This window comes from Xiphophorus hellerii, chromosome 1 (assembly GCF_003331165.1).
Source record: "Xiphophorus hellerii strain 12219 chromosome 1, Xiphophorus_hellerii-4.1, whole genome shotgun sequence".
Classification (NCBI taxonomy): domain Eukaryota; kingdom Metazoa; phylum Chordata; class Actinopteri; order Cyprinodontiformes; family Poeciliidae; genus Xiphophorus; species Xiphophorus hellerii.
This window is the reverse complement of record NC_045672.1, coordinates 23,294,747-23,317,351: the sequence shown is the minus strand read 5'-3', so window position 1 is coordinate 23,317,351 and position 22,605 is coordinate 23,294,747. Positions and strand designations below refer to the sequence as shown.

At 37.9% G+C, this 22,605-nt stretch overlaps 2 protein-coding genes across 5 annotated transcripts in view; one reads left to right on the top strand and one right to left on the bottom strand.

Moving 5' to 3' along the window:
* Positions 1–787, bottom strand: part of dlgap4a (discs, large (Drosophila) homolog-associated protein 4a) — a 103,411-nt gene extending 102,624 nt beyond the window's left edge. For all 3 annotated transcript variants that reach the window (XM_032574874.1, XM_032574794.1, XM_032574952.1), the window contains exon 1: positions 538–787. The gene's annotated coding sequence lies outside the window, so the exon portion shown is untranslated. The remainder of the gene's footprint in view (positions 1–537) is intronic.
* A 10,714-nt stretch (positions 788–11,501) lies between these two features.
* On the top strand, positions 11,502–22,388 carry LOC116727659 (poly(rC)-binding protein 2-like). Of its 2 annotated transcripts, none has more exons than XM_032575350.1 (13): positions 11,502–11,680; positions 12,469–12,595; positions 15,359–15,382; positions 15,472–15,504; positions 15,627–15,743; positions 16,439–16,570; positions 16,660–16,788; positions 16,994–17,068; positions 17,272–17,313; positions 19,165–19,237; positions 19,321–19,376; positions 19,451–19,620; positions 21,168–22,388. In XM_032575350.1, exons 2-13 carry the CDS (start codon positions 12,527–12,529, stop codon positions 21,202–21,204), a joined length of 957 nt encoding a protein of 318 aa, XP_032431241.1. In that variant the 5' UTR covers positions 11,502–11,680; positions 12,469–12,526; the 3' UTR covers positions 21,205–22,388. The 2 variants fall into 2 exon arrangements, with proteins under 2 accessions (XP_032431241.1, XP_032431168.1); XM_032575277.1 differs by having other exon boundaries at positions 17,272–17,331.
* Positions 22,389–22,605: the final 217 nt, after the last annotated feature.

Genomic DNA, 22,605 nt, shown 5'->3' with positions numbered 1-22,605 from the left:
GGAAGATCTTGGCACTTCTTTCAGTAAGAATGATAACACTTCAAACAGATGATGGTTCTTGATCTTATAAGTCAAAGGTTTTGCTCATTCATAAAAAGAAGGGGGAGATTGTGTAATACAATACAAGCAAATGATTATTAAAAACCTAATAAAAATACAGATTTTCCCTCTCCAGACTAAAATTGTGTCGGTTTTTACCAAAAACAACAGAGTCAATTTGAGTAATTTAACATCCACAAGTCATTACTTCATGAAAAACGAATTAAATATTCCAGGTGCCCTTCTCTCAGCAAGGGTCCTGCTAAAGGCAAAAATAAAAACAGGATGTTGACATGACATAACAAGTTACATATCGGCATCCAGCAGCCACACTCATGAGTCGACAGGTGAAACAGACAAAATCATAAATTTCAACTCAGGAGAGGGACTGACGATGCAACAATGCATCCTGATGAGCATCATCCGAGACGTCAGTATATTTATTACATAAAAACCGCAACGTCCCGTTGATAACACAGAATTTATCAGCGGTCTTACCTCTTTCATTGTGTTGTAATCAACTGCAGATGGGTGTCGGTCACACAAGAATAGTTATCCAGCTCCTACATGCCGTCAAGCCAGCTGTGTATCTCTACCAGCCTGACGAATTTTCACAACGTAATAATAGTCCTCTTCTTATTCCTCTGTAATTGCGAGCCGGTGTGCTTTCCGCGGTACAGCGGTCGTGCTTCAGCAGCTTCACCGGTTTCCACGGGGATCCATCGCGCAGGGGGAAAACGCAGTTTGGAGGCTGCCGCCGGTGATGCTGCTGCTGCTGCTGCTGCTGCTGCTGCTGCTGCTGCTGCGGCTGCGGCAGCGTTCAGGTCCGTCGAGACGCGGGACGAGAGGGGTGGGGGTGGGGGCATCCGAGGGCCCACGACTGAGCACTCGGCTCCGAAAATGAACTCATCGGAGCCCAGATCTCGGCTGATGAATCATTATGAGTGAGCATCATCAGAGAGGGAGGCAGCACGGGTGCGTGAGCGTGTTATTTATTCTTTCCGTGTGTCAAGAGTGATGCTGCTCATTGTCGATTCAAGAAGAGAGAGAAAGAGATAAACGACTTTAAAGAGGAATTCGTTTTGAGAAAGGAAACATAAGTTTTGAACGAGATCGTTGGTTGATCAGTTTATTATCCTGCGACCTTTCTCGTCAAAATCTGTTGCGTCATTCATGCGAGCAATCAAAAATAACAGATTTTCAAAATAATATAGCAAAAAGTCGCTATTTTTAATCAAATTTCAATCCCTACAAAACTCTCATCTGTGATAACTCCCCATAAAAATGCAAAAAGCTCTACTTGAAATCATTTCAACATTCATGTTTAACTTCAGTATAGTAAAAGAAAGGCGACCATGGAGAAGCATGCTTTGATAAGGGGCAGTTGCTCAGTGTGGCATTAGAAGGGGGATATATAATTACCATGACTGTTGTGTTACCCTTATGTGTTGTGCAGTCAGTATTTGCATTTCAAATGTGTGCAAAACTATCTGAAAAAACACAATTTTGTAATTGTGGTGTTTCCATTAAATAAGAAACTCAATTAAAAACACACCTGACTAAGTTTGCTCATGCGATAAGTCATTAAAAACATGCTGTGCCATCATCCTCCAACTACTTCCTGCTGCCTCCCACTTTGTGATTTCCGCCGGTGGTAACAGTTGTTGATCATCTGACTCGTGTGAAAAAAGTATTTCTCTTGCAGTTTTGTGAAATAAACCAATTTCAATACAACAACTAAAAGAAAACATCTCAATCTGCGTCAAAACTTTTTAATTGAAATTTTTTTTTCTAAATTGGTGTGTTCCCATAAAGCAAAATAATTATTTTAAATGTTAAATTTCAGAACGATAGCCAGTGAAGCTTTGCTGAACAGGCCCTTCCTGTATTAGTTTATGTTTAAATGACTGAATGACTTTATTTGTTTCTGTAACAGAAATATATCTGCAACTGGGAAAATTTGAAACATTGCATCCCAGTTTTAAATGGTAGGGAAGGGTAGTATGATTAAGATGAAGCTTTTTAATGCTTTTCTTGTTGTCTTAAATATTTCACAAAATGATCAGATTTTTTGTCATGTTCTTAGTGTTAACAGAATAGGATAACAGAACTGAATTAAATAGTAAAGAACATTATTTTATGCCTTCATTTTAATATTCTTCAGAAAATTGTTGCAGAACTGATAACTTTGTGCTTGTTAGAGGTACTGCATGTTCCAGGTCTCTTTTTGTTTCTTGTTTTCTCTGACTAGCCTAAATAAAATAAAGGAAAGAAAACCAGAAATATCTAAAAATGAAACTTACAACTTTTTTATTGTTCTATAAGTTGTGAAATTAAATGTGCTTGATTGTAAATATGCAGACATACTCCATAAAATAAAATATTGTTGAAAGTGAATTTATTTACATAACTTAACTAAGTGAAACACATTTTGTAGATTATTTACATATAAAATAATGTTTTCGAGCCTTTATATCTGTTAGCTCCACCTACAGCTCATGAAAAGATGACATTTCATTTAGGAGTATTAAAGCCACACTTTTCAGGTATTATTTGTATAACATTTTGAAAACTATATATTCTTCTTCAAATTTCCAACTATGTAGTACATTAAAGCAAAGAAAGGTTTGTGGGGGTAATGTGATAAAATGTGGAAAGGTTGAAGTGGTCGGAACATTTTTTGTATAGGAATTGAGTTAAACATATGGATAAAACATAAATCATCCTTGTGATATGCAGTCTCTTCAGTTTCCAGGCAAACTCCCAGTTTGGGAACCGCAATAGCTTTTTTCCTCTTTTTGTTATCATCAAAGAAAGTCTGCTCATCTGCTGACGTTCTTTAAACAGATAAAAAGAGGTACGTGAATCTATAAATAGTACTGTCTGTTTGAGCAAACAGAAAAAAGAAGAAGAAGAGGAAAACAGCAAATCACGTGTCTTAATGCCTAAACGTATCCATCACTGGTCAGTGACCCCTCTGCAGCTTAAGTGCTTGAGCAGACCCCCCGTTTAAAAGAATATTTCTACCCACCTTTCCTTCAAATAAAAGCCACTTAAAAATGAAAAAGTCTCTTTTATGCAACCATGAGGTCTCTGCCTCCAGCAGCTGAATAAATATGACTAATCCCCAGGATGAAATCAAGCTGACAATAATACGCAATCTTTACTCCCCAGAGTAATGCCCATGAGCATGAGCATTAAGGATGGCTGACTGGATAAGACCATGACGAATCTCATCATCTGATCTGTGGTTCAATATCCAAAGGAGGGACAGAGGCAGCCAGTTGTGCAATTTTAAAATGAGTCATTCAGCGGCACCTTTTTCAAAGAGCAGAGGAAAGTTATCTGGCAAGGTGTCTCTGAATAGATGGATGATTTCTATAGCTCTGCTTTCACAGCTTCATTCTGGCATTTTGGATATCACTTCATCAATTTTCTAAACGTGCGGAAGAGTTCTCAAGGGAAGGTCAGTCTGTACCTTTTGTGGGCAAACTGCAAAGAAAATATAAACTTTTAGACCGAATCCTGACCGATGGTGACACTTTTAATCATTTTATTGCTTAGAATTGATCAAATTTTGTTGGATTCTGTTTATCCTCCTGGTTTTTGAAAGCTGACCACAAGATCTCACTGGGTCATAATACACAAATTATCAAAAAACTATAGTTGTATCATGCTGACATTATTACAAAGGGCAGTTTGTCCTGGACGACAAAACAATTTTCAGAGGTGTCTCACGTTTTTCTGGTACTTTTGTTGGACCAGGATTTTGTGCCTTTGATAAAGCTTGAATTGAATATATCAAATAATAAAAAAAAGCTAATGAGAAAATAAAACTTTCCACAAGCACATCTGCTCCTCTTTTATAGCATTCACTCTGCCACTAAGATTGTCTGGTTTCAATAGTAATGTTTCACAGCTTCAGCTGTGCTTACAATATGATTTTTTAATGAATTTTGGCAAAAGCAAAAAAAAAAGACATTTATTTGTTCACCCTTGTTTTTTTGTTTTTTTTATTTATTATGCTAAAAGTGTTTGCTATAATAATCCATCTCACAATAATGGACAATAATTCCGAATTTGTGTGAAATACTGCAACTAAAACTGAAACGGCATAGTTTGCAAAACACAACATTGAGGAGGTTAGCTTTATGCCACACAGTGTTTCGTTTGATGGAAAGAAACTTGGGGTTTTTTGGGGGTCCTTTTTCCTAAATTTTCCTATTTTTTCATTTGCTTTGTAAATTTATCTCATTGCCTGTTTAAGCTGATGACTTAAAAAGTGGTCAATTAGATGGCTAAAGCTTGAAATTTTGTGTTCATACCTACGACCCACTTTTAAATTCTCCATAAGCTTATCCATAGCATTTCTGAAGCCTTCATAGAATAACTGTATGTTTACTAAGATTAAGTTCTGCACACAGATTCAATTTATTGATTAGGTGACTTGGTAAGACAGCTAACTATTTAATCATGTGTGTTCAGTCCACTAATTGAAATCCAAATGACGTTTATGGTTGTAATGTAACAAAATATGGAAAAGTATGATACTGATGTTATGCAACACAGTCTGCACCAAAGGAAGAAATCATAACATCAGTGTCATCAACAGAGAGAACTTTTTTTAGCCCTTGCCTCTTCTTTCACTTTTTGTACGCACAGTGGCCGTTAATTGATAGGCTTTGCCGTGAGTTCAGTCAGATCAGTCCAGTCAGTCAGTGACAATGTCCTTTATGTAACAATTTCCACATACAGCCCTGGCAAACTGAGTACCGATAAAGTATTGATGCTTGCAGTTTTTCAAAGCTGGGAACATATTTTACATAATAAACTGCATGTTGGACTGTGAGGCGGTTAGTAAACGATGTCAAATGACAAGGGAGTGAATTCTGCTGAAAGGCTTACACCGATCTGCTGTTAATGAGAATACTTCTAGTTGAGCTGGAATTTAAACATGATTATTTATTTAGATTTTCTGTCAGATTTGTCTATGCCCATTTTCCTTCTGGTGTTTTTTTGGATGCCCATGCTATCTGGCAAATGCTTTTAGTTGGACTAAACATATTTGCTGATCAAGTGTGGAACAGGGTGTTCCTGATGCAGCCTGCAGCCTGCACTTGATCCAGTCTTCAGGTTATACATCATTACTACAATATTTAATTTGTATGTTACCTACTACCTGGAGCAGCTGGATAGACTGGGTCAGTCTGTTATTTGGTCACTAAATTGGTAATGAGGTTTTTTTCCTCATCTTTTATTTTTAATTCATTGTTAGAAAGAATAAATGCTGGTGTAAGTGTTGTTGCTGACATGTTTATACAAATGAAATAAAATTTACATTTAATATATACACTTCAGGAATTAGAAGAAACTTAGAATCCAGATAAATTAATCTAGAGAAACTACTCATTACCTTAGATCAAACTTTATTACCATCTACTTTATAGAATCAAACATGGAGAACCAACACTTAGTTTTATGCTTCATAAATTATGGCGTACGTATTCCCACCTAGCAACCCAGAACAGGAGCATCAAGTTCCTATACTTTATAAACTGTGGAGAACTTATTACTTTATACCAATATTTAGCTAATTCTTATCCAGAGAAACGCCTTGTAGATTCTGGAGTACTTAAACTTATAACACGAGCGTCTAGCTTATATATTCAGGAATTAGAACAAATTAAGAAACCAGAGAAACTCCTATTAGCTTAACTAGAAAAACTACTCATTAGATCAACATTAACAGAACAAGAATCCAGAGAAACCCCTACTAGTTTATAAATCACAGACTACCTCTTAAACATGGGGTAATACATTTTTGTTTTCTTTTTTCTTCTTCTTTTGCCCTTTCGTTTGGTTTATTGTTTTGTTGTATTTCCTTCTAATTCATGTAAAGCACTTTGAATTGCCTTGTTGCTGAAAATGTGCTATATAAATAAAATTACCTTACATTACATTGCTTTACTAAAACTCATATTCATCTAGTAAAGCAACGGGCCATAAGTAGAGATGAACTTAATTTAAATGGGCTACTTTCCATCGTCATGCCAGTTCCACAGTCAGGACAAAGCACGGCCTCCTTTATGCACATGTCTTCTGGAGAGTGTGTAAATAGAGTAAGATGGACCAGTAATCACAGCCTATTAAACACAAAATTAGGTTATGACTTATTTAGCAGGCCTGTTCCCTTCTCACTTTGCTCTTAGCAGCTTTAGGCGCAGCTAAAATCACATGCAGACCTTTTAGCAAAACGTTTCAGGAGCTCTTCAAATGGTACGGCTGTGGCTAAAGAAAATGCTCTGTAGCAAGCAAAATGAATCGCTGATAATAATCCAACCTTTTTGTAAGTACTCTCTAGTCTGTAATGAGAATATCATCACGGCCGAGTAAGTGTTTGGAACAGAGTTTTCATTAAAACGTGGCTATTGATCATGTTCTAGATGGCGAAATAATTAAATGTGGTTGGATTACGGAGTCATAATGTAACTTGAGAGTCTCTGATCGATTCATATTCAATTATGAAACAAAATGTCACTTCCATGTCTGGCCCTCAGCATTTATATAAATACTTTAATATCTATTCATCCATGCTGAGGTGTCCTGACTGACCCTGCCTGAACTTGTGGCAGAAAATATATCAGTTACCCACTAGGTAGTAAATTATGTGTTAAAATTCTTGACACATGCCCACATCTACTAAAGGACGATAATTTATTTGAAAATAAATTTTACTTGTCTGTTCTTGTCAATTTACAAGTTACGTGCAACCTGATTTCAAGGAGATCATGCCCAGCACCATGCGTGACTGGGCTCTTCCTGTGGAGGACTGGCATGCAACTGCAAACTGCTCCTGCCCCCGAGATATCACGCCAATTATTCGTCTCTGTGGGGGAAACCTATTTGTGGAAGATCCTCTGAAAATAAGAGAGGGGAGTCGCAGCCTCTCCACATATTTCTGCTTCCTGAATGGACAGTTTACGCAGACACGTGTCACCGCTCGCTGTTACCCCGCAGGGCTATCTAACTGTGGCTGTGGCAAGATAGTGACGTTGCAGTCGCCACACAAGTGCAGGCGTTTGGATCTGTTCACACCCCTGTTGGGACAGCTCAGTCCCGCTGTGCAACCCTGTATCTCTATTTTTGAGAGTTTACAGATCTGTACATCTTGCCCAAAGCTCTGACGAGATAAATCCCAACCTTTGTCTTCCCTGGATGGCACAAAAAGCACATCCATGGTTTCATTTTTATCCAGACTGAAATTACAAGGAAATATATGCTTGTCAAATTGCTATACAAAATGTAGAAGATGTTATAGTGATGTCCTGTTTTCCATCTCTTTGCAAGTCATGTCATTTTTAGAATAAACTAAACTAAATAACTATTTTTCCCTAAGAGATGACTCAGTAATCGCCTCCATGGAATTGAGAGAATCATCGAATTTCTTACTGTAACATCAATCAATCAATCAAATTTTCTTTGCATAGCACCTTTCAGCAACAAGGCATTTCAAAGTGCTTTACATCATAAAAACACAAAAATACAAAGTCATATGACACAGTCAACAATTGAAACATTTCATTCTGCTGCCGTTACACATCAGAAACTTAATTAATGTTTCATTAATTATGTTTCACAGTCAACTCTGTACAGGTGGGTTTTTAGTCTAGATTTAAAGGCACTCACGGTTTCAGATGTTTTGCAGTTTTCTGGAAGTTTGTAATATTAGATGCATGTATTTCAAATATTTCACAGTCAACCATGTTTGTAACTCCAAAGATTTGCTATTTTCAACTAGAAATTGTGGCTGGAAATCCAGCCTTACCAGTGAAAAGTGCAACATATTCACTTTGAGAGCTGTGTTCTTTTAGAAGATCAAAGCAGCTGCATGAAAAACTGTTTTGTGGACATTTCAGGTCTGAGGAAACTGGCTGATACAAGTAAGTGGCTTTCAAAAGTGTGGAGGCGATTTATGATTTGAACATATTAAACTCTGTTCAGAACCAGCAGTGATGTTAGTGTGTTTTAAGAAGAAGTGGGGCAAATAAAATTTGAATAAATAAATCCAGATGTTTCTGGTCCAATATTGGAACTGCTGGGTTTGTTCAGTGGAAATCAAAAGTACAATATTTAAAATCATTCCCTTTCTCATTAGATGTAGGCATCTAATCTTTTCTGTTTCTTTTTTATATTATATTTTTATTCCATATTTTTAATTAGTAACACTTTATTTGAAGGGGTGTGTATAAGACAGACATGACAGATCTGTCTTATCTGTCAGGCCTGTCAGATAAGACAGACATGACACAGAGTCATGTCTGTCTGTCTATCTGACAGATAGTCAGATCTGACTACAGACAGATAGTCATGTCTATCTGTCAGATCTGTCAGATAGACATGACTATCTATCTGTAGTCATGTCTATAGACAGTAAACTCTTTCATGTTTACTGTCTTAAACATGAAAGAGTCTTCATGAATATTTATGACTGTTGTCATGAAGTGTCATTAGATAAATAATGACACTTTTAATGCAAAGTCGACACATTTAACAAACTTTTAATGCAAGTTTTAATTCAACTTTGCAATAAAAATATTATTTACCAAATGACTCTTTAAGGCAACAGTTATAAACATGACAACTCCTTCATGTTCATAACAACGCTGTCAGTCTTATGCACAACCCTTCAAATAAAGTGTTACCTTTTAATTTTATACTTACTAATTCAATTATTTCTTTTATTTTTTTAAAACAGAAAACTGAAGATGTGGTAAATATCATCTGCATTACACAGAGGGGGATAAGGGGCAGCTGACAGGGGCACGTTAGGTGGGCGATTGACATTTTGTCGTACAGTTGCTGAATGGTAATCAATGACCACTCATGAATGGAGGAAAGAGCAATGAGAGAGAAAGAGAATAAGAGGGCCAGTGGGGTGTTAGATGAATATGTGAAAGAAAAACTGGGAAAATTGAACATTTAGAAAGACTTAGACAGTAGTATGTGAGGGGAAAGTGGGGAAAATTAGAGGAATGGATCATGAGATGGAAATTAGGATGTGGTTACAGAAGTAACTGCTTAACAGAGGAGGCACCAAAAAGGGTGAGCATGCAGATTGGTAAAGCTGAAGAGCTTGCACCTCCTCTCACATCAAAGACTTACACTAATTAAACTTCTTTTGTTTGGGACAGAAACATAAATGGCACTTGTTTTTCACTTCACATATAAATTCACATTTACAAAAACTAAAAGTAACATTTTCCACAAACAATGCAGAGGAAGAGCATGTTAAGCCCTACAGTAAACTTGCTCAGCTGTCGCTCTTTTGAGAAAATTATAAATAAGACACAGTGTATGCTTTGTGGATCTGTAAACATGCGCACAGCTACACTGCAGATGGCTCATAAAGCAAACTCCCATATCTACTGCCTGAATTCATGTTTCAAACATGAAAAGAAAGAAACAGGAAGTGGTAAAAGAAATTGCTGTCAGAGTAGCTGAGCTCGGTTTTCTACCAGTGAGAAACCAATCTACGGAGAGCACAGTAATTTCCAATCTATAAAAATGAGCCACAAAAGATGCATGCGCTATACGTACTGGATAAATAACAGCACATAAACCCCAATGTCAAGGACATCATTTCTGTTACAGATTTGGTTTGTAGAATATTCAGGGGACTATAAAGGATTGGTTGCTGACAGTAGAAGGCCATTCTGCACTTGAACTTTAAAATGGGGCCGCCCTGACGTACATCAGATTAATGCACATGCGCACAAGTTCAAGCAGACTGCAGTTTTAACATCACGATGCTCAGCTATGGAGCAACTCTCAAGCTCTTTGACTATCAACCCTCAAAACACCAAAAGTATTTCTTAAATTTAATGTTTCATGATATGTTTTCATTTATTATTTTAGATTTAAAATAAAGAAATGCAGATTGATAACATTTGATTGTTAAACAATAAAAATGCAGAAGGCATTGTAGACTATCTTATTGAAAGAAACACAATAATCAGTCCTGATATGTTTAAAAGAAAAGCAAAACAAACATTTCTAAGCTAGAAAGTTAATTTGTGACGTTGCCGCCAAGTTATTAGAGTCAAAACAATCACACAGAACTTTGATAACTTATGTAGCATATTATGTATTTTAATAGTTGCTAAACAAAATATTGCAAAAAGATTTTAAGTTTATATTGCCCATCCGTTATGTTCTTATAGGGGGATTATTGATGAAAAACATTGGCTAAAACAAAAGAAAAGATCTGTTTTATGACTAAAATATTGAATTATAAGTTCTTCATATCTCAAAATGCTAAATTTGTGATATGAGTAAATTGACGAAATATCTCTTTCTTTGTGAAATGATGTACTTCATTTTTTATGTCTGTCATGTTATTATTATTATTATTATTATTATTATTACTACTATTATTACTACTACTACTACTCAGAGCAGCTATAACATGTACTTTTTCACATATAGGAAGGACGTCACGTCGGGGAAAGACTGCCACTGCAGATTCTTGGCACATCCTCACACAGTGTTACTGAGCCATCTGCTGGATTCATTTACAAATGCAGTGGGGGGGCAGCATAACCTCCAGGTCTGTTATCGTTTAAAACACACACAATGTGGGTAATACGGGTTCCCAGCCATGGCCAAATGAATGCTTAATGTTTCCACAGGGCAGTTACCAGTTAGGGAGCATGTTGTGTCCCTATCAGTGTTTAAGAATTGCTACATAAAAGGTATGCATGAGGAAAATAATATATGTTATCTTCTTTCTTTACATTCATTAATAAATCAACAAAATAAAATTATTCAAATAATGTTTCAGGGAAGGTCATGCAGGTCCTGAAGTGAAAAGTAGCCCAGGACCATTACACCACCACAACCGACAGAGAGAAGTTTTAAGTAAATGTGTTATGGACCTGTACTTGTATTAATATTTCTCATTTAAGCCTATAGAATATTATTTGAAACAGCATTTCTTCTGCTCAACATGTGTTATTTTGTAATAATGTCATTTATTTATATTAATTTGTTCATTTTAGTCTTTAAAATACTTGAATTTGTCTGATGACATCATTTTAAGTCAGTAAATCAAATGTTATGATCATTTACTCTGACTTAAGTAGCCTTTTTATGAAATACTTTGACGGCAACTTCTTACTTTCACTTAATTAAAAATATGGTAAATACGTGCTACTCTTGAGAAATTTTTTGGTGCTTTTCCCACCTTTTTAACAAATTAATAAATTATTCTAGTGATTTTTAAGACATGTAAATAGCGTCACTGGCCCACAGATTCATTAACGTTGTGGTGTTAATAAAATCAACCCCTTTATACCAATCAACATAATCTGATAATATGTGAATACTTGCTCCATTTGCTCTTCCGTGGATGATGGGCGTGGACCCCCCGGTGGGCGGGGGTGACCCGGCGGAGGGGCGGGACGGTGACGGGGTCAAAGTTGTTTTGTCTTTTGTGCAAAGCAGAAGAGAAGAGTGGAGTCCGATCAAACAGCGGCGTCTTTTCCCTCTTCCCCGGGTCCTCTTAAAACTCCCTCCCGAACCTCTCCCCTTCCACCCTTGCCACCCTATCCACCCCCTGGACACACTTCAAGGGACGGTTCGGGTAAGTCTTCCAGAAATCCGTCTTTGTGAGCGTGTTTTCTTTTCTTTCCTCTCAGAGTGAAGGACGGGAATAACTCAGCGCGATCCGTAGGCCGCGGGATGCGGCTATTTCCTGGATCGGAGGATGCTAATGCTAGCGTGCTGTGAATGGAAAATTACCGAACTGTGTTTAACTTGGTGGCTGCCTGTGAGTTAGTGGCGACCCACTGCCCTTTCAGAGTGTATTAAACACGTAGGGATTGAATGAATTTATCCGTTCAGCTTAATTTTGTTGCAAGTGGGGAAAATATTTGGGAAGTTGGGACAGATCCTCTTCGGCGCTAATTCAGCTTTCCCAAATTGTGCGTGGTGCCTTTTCGCAAATATTTATTTGCTATGTTCACCTTATTTATTCAGCTGTCTGTTTTTCATCTCCACAGTTAGATGCAACGAAGTGTCGAACGATTTAGACCCCACATAGATAGATGAGAGAAAATTAAAAAGTTAGTTCGCCACAGCTGCTCAGTGTCAGGAAATAGACACAGCACCAGGGACACAGTGGGTCATTGTGTCAGTGAGAATGAGTGGACTCGGGCCAGTCCAACATGAATTACTGCACTGAAACGTCTCATTCTTCCAAAGTGACACACTCGCCTGCAAAAAGAGAAAAAAGTGAACTGCCTGCATCACTCCATTGATCTGCTGTAACAGCGTTTTTACTAGCCACCAAGGCTTCACTCTGAGATGTTATCCCTGTGTTCCTGTAGCCACATTTTTCTCTAATCTGCTCATTTTTTATCTCTTCTGCAGACATTCATCCAGTCACCAAAAACCTACTTTGTTGGCCAGTGTGGACTGAACTGCAGCGATGGACTCCAGTCTAGTTGAAGGAGGACTTAATGTCACCTTAACCATCAGGTTACTCATGCATGGGAAGGTGAGTGAAGACAGGATTCCTGCAGAGTCATACATAAACAGAAAAACAATTAATTTATATAAGAATAGATTATATCCTGTTTTCCAAATTCACTTAAGTATATGAATTGACTTGAACAAGTTGGTTCTGCCAATGTGTCTTTTCTGTTTTATTAATAAAACTTACATGTGGACGCGTTGTGTTCATTCATCCATCAATCTACCTATCCTGCAATTCCTCCTTCTTTGTGCGAGTTTGTTCAGCTCCTCTAAATCCATGCATCCAACAAGCCCTCCATCTTTCCATCTGTCTACGCTACGGCTTCTTGCACCTGTCCAACAATTACTTCTTCCATTTGTCCATTCATTCATCGCCCAACGATCAATCCGTGTTTCAGTCTTAAGCTGGAAATTGGAAATAGACATTGTGCTGCACCCTTTTCTTCTTCCATGTAACACCCAGGTTCCAGGACCCGACCATTAAACCTCTTGGGAGTTATTAACTTGAGAAATAATTAGACTTGGTTAAGTACAAAGCAGGCTTTAATGCTGAAAACGATCAAGTGTTACAAATCAAACAAATGGAACAGATATGGAGTAAAGGATGCTGGCCTGTTTTAATCAGTTTTTGTTTATATCGCCAGTCTTGTATGTTATGGTTCTGTAGTTTGCAGTAGTGTGCGTACAAGCAGAAAAAAGAGAGAGAGAGAGGAAGGACACGGACTGGTATAACATTGATGTCAGAAACAGAATGGACTTTTGAGACTCCTAGTGACTGCTTACACTGTCTTTAACAGGGCTGCTAACGATTGTTCTGTGTTTTCTATTTTACCCCCATGGCTTTCTGCATGTTTGTAGGTTTGAATTCTTTGCATTAAACTTTGAGTTTAAAGCTGAAGCCTCTTCTGCAGAACCAGGGTGTCTGCACATCCTTAAAGTCTTGCATTTGTGTGTAAAATTAAGGCATTAAAGTGTCTTAAATTCATTACGAAAATGTAAGTAGGTCTTAAATCTTCTCGTGGCAGGCTTATTTAATGTGTTTTCATTTTCTTGTGGGAGTATGAGGCATCTTTATGGCGTTCTGTGACTTGACGCGATTGAGGCTACTGGCCTCCATCGTATACATGAAGTTTTCACAGTATATGCTATTCCTGATTATAATGCAGCAGGTTCCCCCTAACTATCCTCTATGTTTACAGTTTTTTCTGTCTTAAATTTAATTGAAAGTAGCGTTAAAAAGTCATAGATTTGACTTGCTGAAATTTGCAGATAAGCTGAGAACCTTTAGTTTGTCAGTACATCAATTAACACCTGCCTGGAGAAAAGTACTGTACTCACTTTGTCAACCACTAAAATAATTAGAATTAAAATAAGTTCCTGCATTTTACTTAGTCTGATGTAATGGATGTGGTGTTATGATTGTAATTTATAATTCCCACCACTACGTGTTGTTTTGGTTTTCAATCAATCAGGGGTCATCATATGTCACATTTCAAACTCAGCTGGCTCTTATGTGTGAGTATTTGCCACAATAATTTATATAAAAATGTCCAGATATGCAGTTTTTAAAATACATAAGGTGATAAATCTAAGGGGATAAAATAAAATTGAAGTTGAAATTCTTCCTCTAGTTTCCTTCCTTATAGATCCTGTTCAGTTACAGCAGGTGCAAATTTTTAAATAAGAGCTGCAAGCTTTGCTTCTTCAATGCTGACTTCAAGGGAAGATGATTGTGCAACAACAAAAATAAAACTGGCCATTTCTGAGTTTTTTATGTTCTTGTGGAACTACTGTCCTTTTTTCATTCGCAATTGAACAGGAAAAAAAGGGCAGAGAGACAAATGAAAAGATGCAGCCATTCCTGTTGTACAAACGCACTCATTAAAACTAGTGTTCAGTCTGAATAAGTTCAATTTATTAGTTTTATTACATGTGCCTCATTAGCCTTTGCAGATTTTGTATTTAGTGGCCAACCTATGCAGAAATATAAGTGTTAATTTTTGTACTAATACTTTAAGAAAACTGTGAACTCAAAGAGTTTTTAAATCTGTAAGAATGTTCATTTTTTATGTGAAAAATGTTTTACAATCCTAGAACAAAATGCTCTCGATATCTAAAATAATCGGAACATTCAGAAAATGTTTATTTTGTCGAACTGTTTGCAGTTAAAGTTGCCAACGTAACAGTAGTCCTTCTACTTGTGCCATAAAGCGTGCAAGAAAAGGCTGCGGCAGGGCTCCCGCCCTACATATTGATCCCTTGCGCTCAGAGGAAGTGCAGGCCTAAATGCCCTTTCCCTCGTGCTGTGGGAGGGAAGGAACAGGTGGGCCTGACAGAAGGGCTGCGAGGACTCCTACACAAGTAGTCAGGCGCTACTCTCGATTCGAGAGTCTGAGTGAACGTGAAGCTTTGCTTTATTTGAAGGAATAAATTGACTTAATCTCCAGTCTGTTTTGTTCTGAAAAAAAAACAAAAACCTTATATTCTTGCAGCTTATGTCCACGTCCTTCATGTCACTTTAGAGCAGCTAATGTTTTAAATGTCTTTTAAATTTTAGTGTGGTTACGATTATTAGCATTATTATCTCAGTTATCTGTTTTTAATAGTTTTAGAAAGTCAGAACTTTACAAAGTTTTCTTTGGTTTGAAGCTTTAAAATGTACATGCTACTCTTTGCATGGCATGTGAAGCAAATTATTTTGGGTTTTAAGAAACTTTGCTTCACTAAAACGCATGAAAAACACAGAGCTGCTAACGTTTTCTTTTTGTTTTGTTCATTTCTGCAGGAGGTTGGAAGCATAATTGGCAAGGTAGGATGTTTTTTACTGTTGGACTGATGCAATCTGCTGCTGGTCTCTCTGTGTTTTGTAAATATTGCATATCTGCTGTTTCTCCACAGAAAGGAGAGTCAGTGAAGAAGATGAGAGAGGAGGTAAAAACTTTACTGCTCCCAAACAAGAACAAACTTGATCATAGTTGCACTTTGCTGTTCTTTTCGACATCGTCTGATGAAGCCAGCTGATTTCTGTGTTGTTTACATTTCTGTGTCTGCAGAGCGGTGCTCGCATCAACATCTCAGAGGGGAACTGTCCAGAGAGGATCATAACCCTCGCAGGACCCACCACCTCCATTTTTAAAGCCTTCTCTATGATCATCGAGAAACTGGAGGAGGTTAGGCTTTCTCACCGCATCTTTACTGAAATTAGAAACATTTGCATTTACCTAATAATTTCTGTGTCAAATTTGCAACCTGGAAGGCTGAGCTATAAAGCAAAGGATTATGTGAAACAGAAATCCTAGGAAAAATATTGAAAGAATCAGTTTGACAAAACGATTTTTCTCATTTTGGTGTTTAAATGAAAGTTTTTAAAGATGTGAAGGTGAGAGGACCGTGTTTGTGAATTGCAGAGTGAGTGATGTCGTCAGGTTTTGTTAGTAAAACCCCAAATTTGACCTAAATCTTAAATAAGCCTAAAATGTTATTTTGTAAGACTGGTAAAATATATGATGACAAACAATTGACCAAAAAAAATAAAATAACGCGTATTGTAACCGGTTAGAAACTTGAAATTGTGTTTTCCAGCTGAAAATTGTCAAAAGTTGGTCTTCAAAGACCCTGAGGTGTTTCTGTGGGTTCCCTTGTGTGCTCCACCTGTGTCCCATTGATATGAGAAATGCTCTTCTACATATTATGCATCAACATACACGAAAGTATTCCATTTGGATTATTAACGTTTCTTTTTATTTAATGTCACGAACTTGCATAAAGTTTGCAGAAGTAGAGGCCAAAGAAAGTAAAAATATAACCCTTGTAATTAAAGTATTTTAACGTAGAATTTGTCTGATGTTCTCCAAATCTCCTGCAGGACATCAGCACCTCCATGACGAACAGCACGGCCACCAGCAAACCGCCAGTCACCATGCGCCTCGTTGTGCCTGCCAGCCAGTGCGGCTCGCTCATCGGCAAGGGTGGCTGTAAGATCAAAGAAATCCGAGAGGTTTGTTTTCCTCCTTCTGTGCTTAAGCGTTAAACGTTTGACATCCTTCTCATACGGGACGTCCCCCGACTTCTCATTTTTCCCTGCAGTCGGCAGGAGCTCAGGTACAAGTAGCAGGGGACATGCTGCCCAACTCAACAGAACGTGCCATCACCATTGCAGGGACCCCCCAGTCCATCATCGAGTGCGTCAAGCAGATCTGTGTTGTCATGCTGGAGGTATAAATTGGGATTATCGGTTAGTTACGATTAGTTACGTTTCCATTGACCATCTAAATTTTAAGGAAACATGGCAATTAAAAAAAGAAAAATCTGACATCAGAATTTTGACAAAGTGTTTTGCACATTTGTAATGGAAACGCAGCTACTGATGCTCTTAAACGTCAAACCATCTTCCTAAGTCAGGATGTTCTTTCTTTCTTAGTCTCCACCAAAAGGAGTGACCATCCCGTACAGGCCCAAACCCTCAGGCTCTCCCGTCATCTTTGCAGGTGGTCAGGTAGGCGATATTGTTTTTTTACTGATGGTTCCTTCGTGTTTAGTGGTTAGAAACGTTACACATCGTCTCCCCATTTAGTAACGACTCTGCTGGGTGTGGCAGACACAGCTTTGTTCTCGTACCACGCCAAGGGCAGAGTGCTGATGGATCTGTACACTGTGTCACAATGCCACTCCCTCCTAACTGCTGTGCTCTCCTTGCAGGCTTACGCTGTCCAAGGACAGCACGCCATTCCACAGCCTGATGTAAGTGAAGGGCCCTCTGTAAGTGATCCAATGTATTTAAAAACTTTCGTCCTGGGAAGCCATGCCACCCTCTTATTCCATTTCTTTATTGCCACCCATTCTGGATCTACACCTCCATATCCCCTGCAAAAGTGTGCATGCCCTCGAACTTTTCCACACAACGTAATGTGAAAACCACAAAATTCAATCCTTTTTTTATGTTATTCAAAATGCAAAATGACTGGATGAAAATGCCTGAACATCACTGTGCAAACCTTGCCGCAGGTTCCTGGTTCCAGACCTGATTGGTTTTAGGTCTGGACTTTGACTAGATCATTCTACCTCTGACTGTGTTTCATTTCGTTGTACTGAAAGTTAAACCCCAGATTCAAGTTTTTTTTTTTTGCACACTCCACAAGGTTTTCTTCTAGTATTGGTCTGGATTTAGCTCCCTTACACTTCAAATGAACTTTGACCAGATACCGTTTCAGCTCAAGATGAAACCACAACATATTACTGCCACCACCATGCTTCAAAGTGTGGATGGTGTGTTCAGGATGATATACAGTGCTTAGCTTGAAAACCAAAAAGTACAACTTTGGTCTTTTCTGACTATCATTTTATATTTTGTTTTGTTTTTTCCACTTTTGAATGAAAAACTGCGAGTTGTCGTATTGATGGATTCTCCCATTTGAGCTGTGGATCCCTGCAGCTCCTCAGGGATCTGCAGGGATCCTCAACTATTCCCAATAAATTAAAGGGCCAATGGCCCTTGTGGCTCTTTGACTGACGCCCTGATTAATGCTTTCCTCTCTTTACCTGTCGGTTTAGTTGAACAACTACTTTTTGGTAGATTTGTGGTTGCGCTATTGAGTAGTGCTGTGGGTGATAATCCAACTATTAGGTAGATTTGGTTTGATTGAGACCAGAATCGCAACATTTGTTACATTTTCATCTGGTGCGCTTCGCTTTCAAAGAAATAACTGAAGAGATGGGTGCAACTTCCTTCCTTTTGTCTTTTAGCGTTTATAGGATTTCTTTTTTTTGTCTTTAGTAAACGACAGTGAGTCATTTCTCCCGCTGGCGCTAAACCTGCCTGTTTGTTTTGGTTGTATTTACCCAGAATAACCTCTGTAAAGCAGGGCACTATAGAGAATGCCCTGTTCTATAGTTCGCTTCGTGCTTTTGGAGCGGCCTTCAGTCCGCTTGGCATTCACACATGCCTTTGATCTGTGCCAGAGTTCACATAAGCCGAACAGAGACCTAGGTTTTTATGCGGACCAGAGTTAGCTTTTTTGCTTCGCTTCAGAGTTTCTTTACATATTCACACCGCCCCAAACAAACCAGACTTACTAAGAGGATGAACTATTTTGATTAAAACAGACTTAACAGGGCTGATGTGAATACAATTTAAATGACTTAAATGACAACTTAAACAAATGCACAAGAGTGCATTTGTTTAAGTTGTCACCTTGATAAGGTGACTTCTGAAATTTAAACAGGACTTAATAAGAAACCCACTGCACACACTTCCAGTTTGGAAAACCTTCCCTGACTTTGTTTGGCTCTCAGAGAATCCCATTGAAAGACATTGAAATTTGTGATTGAAACGTGACAAAAAGGGAAAGTTTAAGGGTTATGATTACTTTTGCAAGATGCTGCAAGTTCTGAGATGATATTAAATGCTTCAGTTTTTCTATAATAGAGCTAGACCAAATCATGGACTCATTTCACAATTTCTGCTCATTATCATTTTTAAGTACATACAAAAGGGGAATTGCAACATTTTAGACTAGGATCATAGGTTTTTTCTCCTAACTGTATTTTCTTTTTCTCTGTTTTGCTTTTTCCCCCCTCAATTGTTGGTAACAGCTCACTAAACTTCACCAGCTGGCAATGCAGCAGAGCCCCTTCCCCATTGCACACGGCAACCAAGGCTTCCAGGGTAAGTGGATCTACTGCTGCAGAGCGATTTCCACTTGCATATGTTGGATTTCTTCTCATTGGGCTTCCTTTTTCTTCTTAAAGCTGGGATGGATGCCTCTGCACAAACTGGCTCTCATGAGCTAACCATTCCAAATGATGTAAGTATTTTCTGCAGGGCAAACATTGCTTTTTAAAGTGATCGTTTTTTGTCTTACCTCTTCTCCTCCCCTAGCTCATCGGCTGCATCATAGGCCGTCAGGGTGCAAAGATCAACGAGATACGTCAGATGTCAGGGGCCCAGATAAAAATTGCCAACCCGGTGGAGGGCTCGACTGACAGGCAGGTCACCATCACCGGCTCCCATGCCAGCATCAGCCTGGCCGAGTATCTGATCAACGCTCGGTAAGACTGCAGCATGAATGTTACTGCAGCAGGAAGGGATTTTATTGTTTTATTTTTACGGCTTATTGCCTTTTTAATCTGACTTTACTAGATTTCAGTTTTCTTGTGCGTGTTTACCAGTGGGTTGTTGTCGAACATCTGACACAAGCTAAGAAAAACAGAAGGTTTTATGGAAGGTAGCTCTGGCCTTAGCCCAGCTGCGTTGCGGATATTGCTGAACTGTTTCTTTCCATCGGAGTGTGTGAACACACCCCTCTAACCTTCCTGTTGTAATGCAGCTACTGCCTGCACACTCTCTTCCCTTTAACGAGTTCATTGCTGCAGACTTTTGTGTTCTCCTGTGATGTAAGTGAAGACTGGACAGTCTTTATTTAAATTTATACAGCTTAACTAGAGAGGCAACTCCGGTGATGTATTAATGCTGGCGGGGAACAGATAATGTCAAGTCTTCAGATAAATGATGTAAAACTGAAACAATTCACTGGAACTTCACGAATCGATCAGCAAATTTAGGGCTGCAGCTGACGAGTATTTTAGCAATTGATTATTCTATCATTCTTGTGACTGTTAATGAGATAAAAAAATTGGGATATTCTGCAAATTGTTACACATTGCTAGAGATTAATTAAAAGATGCAAATATACAAATCAATTCCAATATAGCACTGCTTTAGTGTATGCCTTATCATTTGTATCAAAAGAGCTAAAAAAAATACTTCTAACATCAACATGTGAAAAACTAGGACCTTTCTGCTCAACTTAACATTCAATACAGTGTAGGACTGATTTGTTAATTCTTATTGGATTAAGCGGTTAATAATTGAATAGCAAAAGGTGCTGAATATAAGCTTTTGCTTCCATAATTTGAACCAGGTGAATCTAAAAATGCCACATTCTTACAGACAGAAGGTTTTTCATCTGAAGAGTAAAGGTGCGTTCACATCAAACACGTTTTGAGCGTCAGGCGCGTCTGGTCTACATTCAAAGTTTAGGGCCCTGTGTAGAGCAAAATTTCAAGCGTTGAACTTGAAGCGTTGGACGCATTTTTGACGCGCATAACGTGTTTGGTGTGAACGCCCCATGAAATGTATCCATTTTCTGTACAGTTTTGGCTTAATTATTTCTGCTCTGAGTATGTTCTCTCTCAGCAAAGAGCATGTTTTTGAATCTAATTTTCTCCAATTCACAATGATCTGATTACAAAATTAGTTGACGCTTATGTCAGTCGATTAATCTGACTAATCGTTTCAGATCTAATCAAAGTGATTATTGTGTATCAGACACAGGAACAACAAAAGCTCAAAACGCTCCAAACGGTTTAAATTTTCCGCGTTAGACGCGTGAAACGCCTCACAATGGCCCTTGACGTGCCTCCACATCGACTTTGAATGCAAATCAGACGCGCCCGATGCTCAAAACGCGTTTGTGAACGCACCGTTACTCTTCAGATGAAAAACCTTCTTTGTCTGTAAATATGTGTCATTTTTAGCTTCCTGCCTAATAATTTCTAATAATCTGCTGGACTTGAAATGTCTTTTCTTGTCTCAGGCTTTCTTCTGAAGCTACTGGCCTCGCAGCCAACTGACATGGAGGATCTTCATCAGCATCTACTTTAACCCCTGCCCCGATTTTTTACCAAGAGGTCCCTTGTTGAACTTAATGCAAAAACCAAGTACTATAAATTCACAGCTTTCTCCTGCATTGGTTTAGACATCTACTTCAGTTGTAATTACACCATCAAGCAATTGATATTTTATTTATTTATTATGTTTTTAAATTCTGTTGGCAAATAGTTTTCAAAGATCTTCTTCTGTTGTATTTTTCCTCTTATTTTACTGTATATCTGTAAGATCTTCTTGATAAACTGTAAGTATAATGTTTTAGAAAAATCTGAAAAGGCATAAATAATGTTTTTCTTACGTCAGATTTTTCTTAGAAAAATTGAAAAAAAAAGGAAGAAAAAAACTCAATAACATAATAGATGGACTGTTCTTTCCCTCCTTTTTAAATATCTATTTATTTTTATTTAATATACAGTTCCTTGTACAAGTAGAATTCATTAATATTTGGCATTTGCTGTTTGAAGCTGTACTTCCTGAATGAGGCATTGTGGGTCTAACGGGTTTTAGTGTGCGATAAGGAGCTGAATATGTATGCAGGAAAAAAAAAACACTTTAGAAGTCTGAAGGTGATTTCTCTTGTTTAGTGCAGGTTGAAGGAACCTTTTAAGCTATATCATGTCTCACCTCTAACTTGCTCAGTAATTGTTTTGTGTCATTCCTGTGTTTCCATCCGTTTATTTTGTTAATCTGGACTTTTGGAGCTTTGTGTTGATCTGATAAAGGTTGGTGGACCTTGGATCGCCAGGAGTGAGCCTGGACGTGAGGAAAATGTTTTTCTTTTCTCAGAAATAACTAAGACCATAGTGGTGGTGTTGGTGATAACATTGAAATATTTGTTTTAAATAGAGAAAATATTTTTTTTAACTGCAGGGCTGGGGAATGCTGCAAGGGGCAAAACTAAAAGACATAATGGTCTTTATAAGTATATTAAGCTGAAGTATTAAATTATGATTAACTAGGAGAACTATAGAATTAACACTAGTTTCCTGCTATCCTTTTTTGCCTGGGTCAGATTTTATTTTTTTTATTCTTTGCAGGATGAAGAAACTCACGTTTTTTGTGCACGTTTTCAAACTATTGTAGATCTGGGTGCAATTAAATTGTCGAAGAATTGAGATGCAAAAATAAAAGATGTGAAATGCTTAAACAGTCCTTTGTCATTCTTATACAGGTGCATTAGCAAATTGGAACATTTTAATTTCATTTTCAATTCAAATGTTTATAGATTTTATTAGTAAACATGCAAACAAACAGTCTGTATATGTTTAAGAAAGGAGAACTAATTAGGTTTTACAGTAGTTATGTAGTATTATGTAATACAACTTACTCAAAATGATCAAGTTGTGTGAAGCTTATACATGGTA

Bases quoted from the DNA above. Each gene is read 5' to 3' on its own strand.
- LOC116727659 (XM_032575277.1), top strand. From the start codon at position 12,527: ATGGACTCCAGTCTAGTTGAAGGAGGACTTAATGTCACCTTAACCATC. The intron at 15,383-15,471 runs GTAGGATGTTTT...GTTTCTCCACAG, and splicing joins TTGGAAGCATAATTGGCAAG to AAAGGAGAGTCAGTGAAGAA. The intron at 19,377-19,450 runs GTAAGTATTTTC...CTCCTCCCCTAG, and splicing joins AGCTAACCATTCCAAATGAT to CTCATCGGCTGCATCATAGG.